The sequence below is a fragment of the Pseudomyrmex gracilis genome, unplaced genomic scaffold (assembly GCF_002006095.1).
Source record: "Pseudomyrmex gracilis isolate BER0280 unplaced genomic scaffold, ASM200609v1 scaffold_104, whole genome shotgun sequence".
Classification (NCBI taxonomy): Eukaryota; Metazoa; Arthropoda; class Insecta; order Hymenoptera; family Formicidae; genus Pseudomyrmex; species Pseudomyrmex gracilis.
The window spans coordinates 500-11,905 of record NW_018020688.1 but is presented as its reverse complement, the minus strand read 5'-3'; the positions used below and the strand labels follow the sequence as shown (position 1 = coordinate 11,905).

Genomic DNA, 11,406 nt, shown 5'->3' with positions numbered 1-11,406 from the left:
AAAATGTACTTCAAAAAAAAAAAAAAAAAAAAAAAATACAATATCTTTTATATTACATACTACATAGGTGTATCACCTTGTGAACCAGCACTGGTATTCATGGCTGCCTCCAAGGTCCAAATATTTTTTACCGGAGGCAACATACCAGGTAATAATAATGGATTCAAATTTATATACACTTTGCCTATAGCGTCATTTGCAGAATATGTATCATGATCCATCAATCTGATTTGCAATGGCTCATCTTGTAATTCCGCATCATCAACTTCAAATCTATACCATTCTGAATTCCATTGAGGATTCAGAGATTTTCGACATACATCCGTCTTATAAGTTGTATTGCCAAACTTTAGTTCTACATATGCATCTGTTGTATCACCTGAACGATCCATAACTGGCAAATTACGGCCTGCTAATATTTTTACTTTTATTTTTCCAGGCATTGTGCGTTGTTTTTACAATGTAACGATCTGCGAATATAGATCAGTTTGTATACGTGTTAAATTTACACAAAAGACCAATAACCAAAAAGAACTTAAAAACTATCAAATACTTTTGACATGTTATTGCAATAAATGATATATTACACATTTATCATCTATTTTATAGTTACATAGTACTTCTTTGGAGTTTAAAAACACAGTCAATATTATAAATTAAATTTTAGTTTTTATAAAAAAGAAAACGGTAAACATTTAAAAAATATATAGCAATTTACATTTTACTATACACAGCAATCTATAACACTATTTTAATCAAACTTTATGAATATAATTCGCGGAAATAAGCATATTTCACATCAATAAATAATTACAATGCTCTCGATTTTTTCAATCAACAATAAAAAATCCTCTCGCATCTCACCGTTTATGAAAATGTGTGATTACGATGCAAATTTTCGGCAAAATGCATAACAACATCTAACGAGAAATTGTTTAACCCTAATCCTACTGACTTAAATAGGTTACACACACATATATACACCATAATATATGGATTAACGTATGGACGGCAGTGTTCACAGTTTTGGCTCTTTTAAGTCCTGTCACACTACGGTTAGCTAATGAAAGACGCGTGTCAAAAACCGCGAAATAATTACTTGTTTAGATAAAAATCAAATAACTCCAAAAATCGTACTTTTCACTATACACTACCTACTCCCATTGTAAACGGCCCTTTATAGATTGAGATTGGATTGAAATTTGACCAATCAGAAGAAAGAAAATCAATCCTAAGTTTAGTGATCTTCGTTCTGATTGGCCAAATTGCAATCCAGTAATAAATCAGAAGTCAGAAAAATTGACTAATCACAATCGATTATTCTTCTGTGATTTGACTGTGATTGGTCAATTTCTTACTATTACGGCCTACAACTCTCCATTGTAGACAGCTCTTTAAAGGCCGAAGCACAGACTTTTGCACAACGCATAAGGCATAAGGAAATCAACCAATCCAACTTTTCGTTTTCATTCCTACTTCTTGTTCTAGAAAGCTTTGATTGGTTGATTCTCTTATGTCTTATGCGTTATGCATTATGCAAAAGTCTGTGCTTCGGCCTATATTCTGATTCACTTCAGTGCACTGACTCGGCGTATTCACTTTTATGTTAATGCTTACTTATTTTAGAACAAGTGTATAAGTTGGATTGCATTAGCCGTATCGGTTGGATGTGCGTAGTTACGTTGTGAATATTTTTGGACACTTGTCGGTGTTTTACACCACTTTATTATTATCTTTAATTTAAACAAATATACAACTCCGTGGCTTGGCGTCAGGAACCCAACCCACGGTTTTAAACCTGTTATCAAAAAGAACATAGAATGGCGTATGGACTAGCTTTATAGGTCCACTGAACCAAAAGAGCACCAAACCAAACCCTAGAACGAGTGTTTATGGATAGTTAAAAACCTGAGAACTACAGAAAAGTTAAATCAAGTTAAAGCACTGGTGTAAGGGTGTAATTTTTGGAGTTTCTGAGCCATAAAAAAAAAAAAAAAAATCAAGACAAAACTTAAACAAAACATAATATATCAAATAATATATCAAAATGTCCGAAGATGAAATGGAAAGCTTTGAGATTACTGACTATGATTTAGAACATGAATTTAACCCAGCCCGTCCTCGACATAAACTTTCTAAGAGACAACAAATGCTAGGTATGTTTTTACACATGCTTCTCATAAGAAGTATATTTTTTAATTATGCATTGTTAATCATGGTTTTTAGTTCTCTTTTTGTTATTATTATTTTCATCAAATTTATATTCTTGGATATATCAACACTGATTTTATAATATAGGAACAATTTATCATTTGTTTAAATGAACATATAGGAATATGGGCTGATGATAGCGACGAAGACGATCTATCTGCAAGACCATCCTTTAAAACTTATAACAAAGGTCCAAAGAATTATACAACACCAGTTAATTTTGTTGCTGGTGGTATTCAACAAGCAGGTAAACCAAAAGAAGAAGATAAGGATGAAGAAGAAAAAGACGAAGAAGAAGAGGCAGGAGAATCCCAAACAAAGTATCAAAGTAATTCAAGGTAAAACCTAAACACAGTTAATTATCTAATATGTTTTTTTCTTAAAGTTTATAATACATAAACAATACATAAGTTTATAGTGCATATTTTATCTTTTATTTTAGTTCAGAAGATGAAAAGCCAAATAGTTCGTCACGACCATCTTTCTCTCTAAATTTAGACAGCGATATCGCAGGGTTACGCAAAAAACGTAATCAAATTAATCCACTATTGATGAAAAGTGGCATGGGAAGTTGGGAAGTTCATACAAAGGGTATTGGTGCAAAACTGTTATTACAGGTATTTTATAAATTGCTTACTTTTATTTATATAGCAAATATAAAAGAACAAATATATGAATACTAATATAAGAAAATGTCTAATTAGATGGGTTTTGAACCTGGTAAAGGTTTAGGTAAACAATTGCAAGGAATAAGTACGCCGGTGCAAGCACATCTCAGAAAGGGAAGAGGTGCAATTGGTGCATATGGTCCAGAAAAAATACCAAAACTTGTAGAGAAAAAAGAAAGTAACGAAATGGAAGAAACATCAGAATCTAAATCCAAATTGTCACAATGGAGAAAAAGTGATAGTAATAAAAAAAAAGTTAAACACATTTATAGAAGTGTGGATCAAGTTTTGGAAGATGGAAAAGTAAAGCCTAATAGAAAACTTCCAGTTTCTAGTGATATGAGCAAAGTCAAGGTTATTGATATGACAGGGCCAGAACAGAGAATTCTTAGTGGATATCATGCGATATCTGGTGCTCAGCAGTGTCCAGATGACACTGTGATCACATCTGATAAAGAATCTAAAGTAAACTTTGCTCTGCCCGAATTACAACATAATTTAAAGTTACTCGTGGATATGTGCGAACAAGATATTATTCAAAACGACCGACTGATAAGACATTTAAATGATAGAAAGATTGCTTTAGAAGCAGAAAAAAAGAATCTATTTAAAGTTCTCGATCACCACAGTCAACAAATTGAGACTTTGGAGAACATGCTTACGATTGTGGATAAATTACTGAACACAACAAATGAACTGTCTTTACAAGAGATTGCTGAGGCGTTCAAGCAGTTACAAGAAAATTATTACGAAGAGTACAGATTATACGAACTTGGAGAATTGGCAAGCAGTTTTGTAGCACCGAAACTAAAAGATTATTTGCTTAGTTGGAATCCGTTAATGCAACCAAAAGAACCGATTAAGTTATTCGTAACCTGGAAAGATGTTTTAGAGAAAGGAACTAGTACGACTCTTCAAATACAAACTATGCAACCATACGATCAAGTAGTATGGAGCGCGTGGATGCCATCAATTAGAGGAGCCATACAGTAAGTTATTGTTTATTATATTTTGTATAAATTTTCACAGTTTATATTTCTTTTTTAAGTAATATATATATATATATATATATATATATATATATAATTATTATTAGTTATTTATATATAATTTATAAATTATATTTTTTTACATAGTATAGCATACTTGTGTGTTTTGTATTATTATACATACACAAATATACTATTGTTTTACACACAAATATACTAAATATATCTTGTGTTCACAAATTGTTTAAAATTTCTTACGCATAACTGAGTTCGAGTCGCGTTAGTTTATATTAACTTTTTATATCAATTTTTCGCAAACATTCAGTTCAATTTAAGAGCAATCCGATACTTGAATAGATTGATTAATTTAATTGATCTGTGAAATTTGTTTCTATCAGTGCATTAAGAAATTCTGATATATCAAAATATTACACAAATAAACAGAAGATACATAAATATACCAAGCTACAAAAAATAGAGAACACTTTCTAGTCGCTCGCAATTAACAATAAACAAGTTTTAGATTGCTATAACTTTGTAATAAATCGTAGAAAAAAAAAACAAGTATTTTAAAGGTTTAAAGCTTCAAAGTATGCATGTTTTCTTTTTTTTTTTTTTTTTTGAAAATATTTATCTTCAGTTCTCAGTCCGAAAAAAAATACATGATTTTGTTTCTCCAAAGCTTTGAAATATTTTTTTTTTTTTTTATCGCCAAGTTATAGATAATAGAGATAATAGATACTTAAAAATTACTGAAATTGCGACGAAAAGTATTTTCTATTTTTTATAATTTAGTGTATATATTTATATTCTTATTTTTATTCACAAACAGGCAATGGACGTGTAGACAACCCGATCCTCTGATCGAATTACTGGAACACTGGGTATCATTGTTGCCTACTTGGATTTTAGAAAATATACTAGATCTATTAATCTTACCAAAATTGACATTAGAAGTAGAAGAATGGAATCCTCTTACCGATACTGTACCTATTCACACGTGGATTCATCCTTGGTTGCCGTTATTACGTAAGTACATGTGCTATTTCATGTTTATATCGTCACTCCCTACGTATAATCCCGTAACTCCAAAACGCAAATTTTAGAGGAGAGCAGTTTAAAAGTATAAAGCTTCATATGTTTCCCTATAGTTAGGGATCTTTCGGTTTCAAATTTGTACCTTATTTATGAATATTTTTTTTTAATATTTGGTGACCATAAAGAACATGACTTTCTAAGTGTCATTATGCAATAAACTGAAAATCCCATACGTGACACTTATGTAATTATACGTAGGGAGTGACGATATATGTACAGTAAAACTAGAAACAAGCAAACAATAACACATTACATATTGTATAGGAAATCGTTTGGATACCTTAATTTATCCAATAATACGCAGAAAACTTGGATCTGCATTAGGAGGCTGGCATCCATCAGACAGATCCGCTAGATTAATGCTTCAACCCTGGGCGGAGGTATTTACCAAAGGGGACATGGAAGCATTTCTAGTCAAGAATATTCTTCCTAAATTACAAATAGCATTATCCGAGTTTGTTATAAATCCGCACGAGCAACACTTAGATCAATGGAATTGGGTTTACGAGTGGAAAGAATTGATTCCTGTTCACATAATGGCAGGTCTACTTGACAAATTCTTTTTCCCAAAGTGGTTACAAGTCTTGGCACTTTGGTTAAATCATTCACCTAATTACGATCAAGTTACAACCTGGTACATGGGCTGGAAAGGAATGCTAAGCGATAAGTTATTAGGAGAACCAATAATAAAAGGTGTGTTCTTTAATTGCTTTTATAGACGTATTTTTTTAATTTTATATAATTATTGAGTATAATTTTCATGAGAAAGGTTTATTTGTATATATTACCAAAATCAAAATCTGTTGTAAAAACTTAGATCTTACCAAGCAAAATATACTTTAACAAAGACGTTTCGTTTATATTGCTTTAAAATAAGTAAATCTTAGAATTGAGAAAACAAAGGTGAGAATAGTAATATTTACTACAACTTTTAACACGTTCCGTTCAGGCGGCGCGGAGGCGATCACTCGACGAGAATAGTTTTTTTGGTTTAATAAACTTCGGTAAAATTACATTTTTTATTTATCTGAATCTTCATACTATTGGTTCCACGGATCGATGCTGCCCAAACGAGAAGTTCACTGTCAGTCCCCAGGGACTGACATCGCGCTTAACGTGTTAATGCAAGACTTCTTGATACTTCCGCGACCAACGACGTTCAAAGTGAAGAAAATACAAAAGTTTCGTGCATTCTGTGTAAAAATAAAAGTTTGTCTATATAAATACACGTGGAATTAGGAGAGCATGCGCGCACATTTCTCAAAATCTGCGTTAGACTTTGAATTATTTCATATCTGAACTTTAAATATTTCTTTCTTGTTTTACCAACAACAAATATTTCTTAATAAATAGTGAAAACACTTGAAAGAAAAGAATTTTATGTTTAACCGGGTAAAACAAGTATTATCGAAGAAATCATGTTATAACTAATGTTATATTAAAATAGTTTTGACAAAATTTTTTTCACTTTTTACATTAACACACACACACACACACACACACACACACGCGCGTATAACTTTGTTTACATATATCTATATATATAAAGTATTATATATTATATTTTTAGAACATTTCAAGAAAGCATTAGATATGATGAATAGGGCTGTCAGCGGATCACAAAATCATCAACCTGGCGCACTGGAACAAGTTTCGTATCTGACGAGCTTAGAGAGAACTCAGCCAACAATGCCGCAAATAACACCTATAGCACAACCGAGAATGGAGGTACGAGGATATCTGGTTTTCAACATCGTTCATGTTGTTAAACATCAATGTAACGTTGCACATACCGCTCTTTTCAGAGACTCGCAGAAGCAGTACGAACAGCCTCACAAATCCCACAAGGTTTCAAGGATCTTGTACAAAAGAAATGCGAGGAGAGGGGTATATTATTCATGCCGATCTTGAACAGATACAAGGAAGGCAAGCAAGTATATAAAGTAGGCAATGTTCAGGCATACATTGATGGAAACGTCGTGTTTGTATGTCACAATGGTACAAATTGGATGCCAACACATTTAAATGCTTTGCTCGATATGTCCGAACTTTGAGACAGATTTAACCAAATTAAAGCGATAACTATTGACTATTGTTGTACGCATAAATGTAAATATATATATTGTAAAATATTTATCTCAGTTTTTGAAATCATCGTTATTGGAAAACCTTAATTTTTGTTGGAGCATATTGCAACTAATTTCGAAAAGCGCGCATTTGATTATTTATTAGGATAAAAACATGTAATTATAGCACCGCTTAGAATTCGATACTGTTCTTTCTTTTGTCTGACTTTTATCAGTCGCTACAAGACCGTTGTCAAGTACTTATACGCGCACCTTTTTCCGTTCCGTTGTTTTCTTCCCGGATCGCATGCAACCATATTCCGAACAAAAAAGTACTGGATCGGAATTGCCCGTTTACGATTGACTTTCTATCATAAATCTTTTTCGTTCCATTTACACAACAGATGCGTTTAAATGAAACTAAACTGTGTCACACAACAGTTGAATAAAGTTTGCTAAGTGCTCACTATACACTGGCTGCATCCAGAACATAGACATATAATATGTACGTACGTTCGCGATCATTGAAAGCGCTAAGTGGAAACTTACATGTTTTAGTTGTACGACAAAGATTTTAAACACGGTGATTAACTATCGGATAAGTTTTTATAGAGAATCTAAATCTACAGCAATAGAATCTTTGTCGAAAAAAAACAGAATTGCAACACTAAGTCTAATCTATTTCATGTTTTATCTCTCTTTCCTTTCTATTTTATAAAACCAGAACTCTAGAACAATAAATAAATAAATTACATATTTTGCTACGCAAATTTATATATTTTATTCACGCATTGCTTTATAACTGCTGATTTTTTGAAAAACAAAATTTAATATTTCTTTAGCAGTATTGAAATTGTTCATTTTTATCACATTTCCAAATTCTCTAATATAGTGGTCAATGTCTTTGACGTTTAACGAATCTTTTGTCGCCTTATATTTATTAGTAAGCTGCGATAGTTTCAACAAATCAGAACTAAAAGCTTCATCCAAGTCAAATAGCTCTAAAGCAGGTGGTGGTAATTCTTGGAAACTCGGAGGAAATACCTAAATTAGAGACGTTGAAATCAGATAAATATAAAAATATGAATAAAATTACTAAATGCAATGCTCACCGAAGGTTGTGTAGGTGGTAAAGGTGCCTCAAAATGAGGTGGAATCAAAGTAAGTGGTTCATGCTTTACATCCAAAGCTTTATACGCTTTTGTACAAGCTGGTATCATATTCAAATTTATTGAATAAAAATGATGTTTAAATAATTTGGTGTATTCACGAGGTATATCAATACTATCCAAATCTTGAGTACAAACTTTTGGATTATCCACTTCCTTTGTTATATCTGGTACAAAATTGTATTCCCAAAACTGCGCATATAAAATTATGTCACTTTTCTTGACACGAGATGGAGATAAAATATATAAATTTTTGAAATCTTCGCAAGTATCACATAATTTTAATATAAAATTTATAATTTACGTATTTCACATATACATAGTATCATATTTTCATTAATTCAGTCAATTTTCTTTGAAATTATTACCGATATAAAAAAATATTTTAGATGAAAAGTTCGAGAGGGACATATTTTGATCACGTTGCATTTTTTTCCAAGTGAAGTATTCTTCTTTTTACCTCATCTGGTGCTCGTAATTATTTGACGCTTCTATCTAAAAAAAACCAACGTGACCAAAAGACAGTCCTCTTCGAAATTGTTCCACTTTCACGTAAAACATTTTTTTTTAATAATAATTTCAAAAACAATTGATCGGAGCGATTAAAATAGGATACTTGGTATATTATAATTAAGACTGCGTTCCGATATTCACCGCCAGTATTGGAAATCTATAGCATGAGATGTGAAATATACATTTTTAGTATTGGCAGTGAATTTAAGAACACAGTTGTATAGATACACTCAAGTACAAAAATGCGTACTTCTATATCATCAGTATAAAGATCCATTATTCCAGCGCCATTTAACTCAAAAAAATCAAAGATCATTTCTCTCAATGTATCATTATTCTCTTTTTCTATATAAGCATCCGTCAACATTCTAGATGAACCTAATACAACTAGTTTGCCGCTGCTATTTTTTACACAGTGATACGCACAAATTGGTCTATTCATTGGTACAGCAATGGATCCACTTGACAGAGCAACAATAGAAGGCTGTATTACGTTTAAAGTTGCACCATAAGGATATAAAAATTTCATACCTCTGAAATAAACATACACATACATACATACGGACACACACGTACACGAAAGACGTCTGAAATTTTTGCCAAATTGCAAAGATAGATCGAGTCATTTAGAACAGAAAAGTCACACGTGCCATTTTATAAAACTCGCATTATTTATTAACTTATTAATCAAGTAATACGAGCCAGTGAGAATGTAAGAGAAAGCATTTCAGACTAGGTGTGTATAAAACTGTCTGATTTTCAGAAAAAAGATGAATATCAACCGACAACAAGAAGCTGTATTACACAGTGCTTGTTACTTCGCCTTTCGTTTGTAAAAAATTGCACAAAATAAGCAATTTTTTTTTGACAATTGAAAACTAATGGTTCAATATGTCACAGAATCAAGTTTAATGTTTCTATCAAACTCACTGATTCATTGAATTACTTAATATCCGAACACATTCGCGGCCGTTGATTTTAAATAGCGAGACCGCTACCTGAAAGACGCGTACGATTTTCAAACGTCTATAGCTGAAGGTCGCAGGGTTTTGTTATTAAATAGAGGGGTGTAAGTATAAATATAGAAAATATTGCTCCATTATTATACTTAACTATTACACTTATGTTTATTAAACAAATAAATGTAGATTTCTTATTTATTACTTATTACTTAGTATTTAAAATAATGTAAGACTTATTACTTATTACTTAGTATTTAAAATAATGTAAGACTACATCATCAGCCGCGTCAGTGTTAATATTTTATGTGAATTCAGCAAAATTGTAAAAGACTTTTCTCTTCAGAATGACCCACTTTATACCTAATTTTGACATTTTGGTTCTGTCAAAAAGCTACAAACGTGTGTTTATATACACACGTATGCACATGTGCGCGTAGTATACATTTGTAGTACAAAGAATTAATAAATAATAAAGTTTCTACATTACACACTAGTATTGTAAAATTAAAATAGGCAAATGAAACAATAGATAGAAAAATGTGAAATGTTCTTAACAAATTTTCAAGTTTATCTCACATGTATTCATAATTTCCGAGGAATGTAGATTTGTTTGATAATCCATGTAAAATCAAAGATTCTTTAGGATGCATCGTTTGACTATAACTCATACGCACTACACTATCTGTAAAAAAATAACAAAAATAAGTTTTTGTTATTTTTTAATCATTCTTTTTTTCCCATACCTAGTACAATAATACAAGTACTTGTTATAGAAAAATATGTAACATTACCATTATTCACCATTATACCAAATTCTTCCAATAAAAAATTAATATTTGTGTTAGACTTATTTTCACCACCTTCTCCAAGCATGACAAGAACTTTGCCACCAGAATTTAAAAATGTTCTAATAGAATTCATTTCTAGTTCGGTAAATTTATTTAGCGGTCCCGGCAAGATTAAAAGAGTAGCATTTAACAACGATTCTTGCGATATCACCTCATTATTTCTGAAAAAGTCAACTAAATGAAAAACTTATTTTAAGGACCGTGCACTAAATATTTTTTTTTTTTAACTTACTCTATAAATTTCCATTTTGTCTTCAATTTTCGTTGAAGTATTTTAAACTCGTCGTTCAATTTTCTTTCATTTTTTGACATATCAAAAACAATAACGTTTTCTTTAGTATCATCACTGTCAACAATCGAGGCCATCATTAAAAGTGGCTTTAAAATACACGAACATATCACACCTTTACAACCAAGATGTTAAATTTTTACTTGTTGCTATGACAAATAGTAGAAAATAATGACAATCATGTTGCGCTTATCGACTTGTTTAAAGTTACGGCTATCATTGACGGGTTCAGTTGGTACAGACGGCGTCACAAATTCGAAGAGAAGGCGCGGGGATCGGAGGGCAAGCGGGGCGGATGCTTGTAGCGCCAGCGAGCACCGTACGAACTAAATAGTAGCAATTGGTTGTGTTCGCAACTACGTCGTGTCGATAATGTAACTACTCTTCTTTTCAATTTTCTTTTCAAAACGTAAAACTATTGGCCATTTACTAAATATCTAACTAATTTGACATTTTGATTTCTTCCTATTTATTCGGTCTACCATATTTCCTACCTACCCGGCCTAATATATTTTCTACAAGCGCTAGTAGATACGCATCCCTACTTATTTACCTACCTACTTTGGAAAGTTTTAAAATCTATCAAATATTTG

At 31.6% G+C, this 11,406-nt stretch overlaps 3 protein-coding genes across 5 annotated transcripts in view; 1 reads left to right on the top strand and 2 right to left on the bottom strand.

Annotated features, from left to right (window-relative positions):
• LOC109855980 (C2 domain-containing protein 5) overlaps nt 1-1,138 on the bottom strand; it is an 11,163-nt gene extending 10,025 nt beyond the window's left edge. For both annotated transcript variants that reach the window (XM_020430752.1, XM_020430753.1), the window contains exons 1-2: nt 865-1,138; nt 77-470 (exon numbers count right to left, since the gene is read on the bottom strand). In XM_020430752.1, the coding sequence (XP_020286341.1) occupies nt 77-443 (367 nt within the window). In that variant the 5' untranslated portion in view covers nt 444-470; nt 865-1,138. The remainder of the gene's footprint in view (nt 1-76; nt 471-864) is intronic.
• Nucleotides 1,139-1,578: 440 nt separating this feature from the next.
• On the top strand, nt 1,579-7,043 carry LOC109855974 (tuftelin-interacting protein 11). The gene is made up of 8 exons (XM_020430739.1): nt 1,579-2,156; nt 2,333-2,549; nt 2,654-2,828; nt 2,916-3,868; nt 4,701-4,897; nt 5,231-5,659; nt 6,537-6,694; nt 6,772-7,043. The coding sequence occupies exons 1-8, from the start codon at nt 2,048-2,050 to the stop codon at nt 7,018-7,020; spliced, it is 2,487 nt and encodes an 828-aa protein (XP_020286328.1). The 5' UTR covers nt 1,579-2,047; the 3' UTR covers nt 7,021-7,043.
• Nucleotides 7,044-7,792: 749 nt separating this feature from the next.
• On the bottom strand, nt 7,793-11,088 carry LOC109855975 (intraflagellar transport protein 52 homolog). Of its 2 annotated transcripts, none has more exons than XM_020430740.1 (6): nt 10,757-11,088; nt 10,468-10,685; nt 10,253-10,358; nt 8,965-9,247; nt 8,145-8,393; nt 7,793-8,076 (listed from the first exon to the last, which is right to left on the bottom strand). In XM_020430740.1, exons 1-6 carry the CDS (start codon nt 10,891-10,893, stop codon nt 7,813-7,815), a joined length of 1,257 nt encoding a protein of 418 aa, XP_020286329.1. In that variant the 5' UTR covers nt 10,894-11,088; the 3' UTR covers nt 7,793-7,812. The 2 variants fall into 2 exon arrangements, with proteins under 2 accessions (XP_020286329.1, XP_020286330.1); XM_020430741.1 differs by having other exon boundaries at nt 10,468-10,698; nt 10,757-10,847.
• Between the last annotated feature and the right edge of the window lie 318 nt (nt 11,089-11,406).

Bases quoted from the DNA above. Each gene is read 5' to 3' on its own strand.
- LOC109855974 (XM_020430739.1), top strand. From the start codon at position 2,048: ATGTCCGAAGATGAAATGGAAAGCTTTGAGATTACTGACTATGATTTA. The intron at 2,157-2,332 runs GTATGTTTTTAC...ATGAACATATAG, and splicing joins TAAGAGACAACAAATGCTAG to GAATATGGGCTGATGATAGC. The intron at 2,550-2,653 runs GTAAAACCTAAA...CTTTTATTTTAG, and splicing joins AAGTATCAAAGTAATTCAAG to TTCAGAAGATGAAAAGCCAA.
- LOC109855975 (XM_020430740.1), bottom strand. From the start codon at position 10,893: ATGATGGCCTCGATTGTTGACAGTGATGATACTAAAGAAAACGTTATT. The intron at 10,686-10,756 runs GTAAGTTAAAAA...TGACTTTTTCAG, and splicing joins ACAAAATGGAAATTTATAGA to AAATAATGAGGTGATATCGC. The intron at 8,394-8,964 runs GTACGCATTTTT...TTATATGCGCAG, and splicing joins TTTATACTGATGATATAGAA to TTTTGGGAATACAATTTTGT.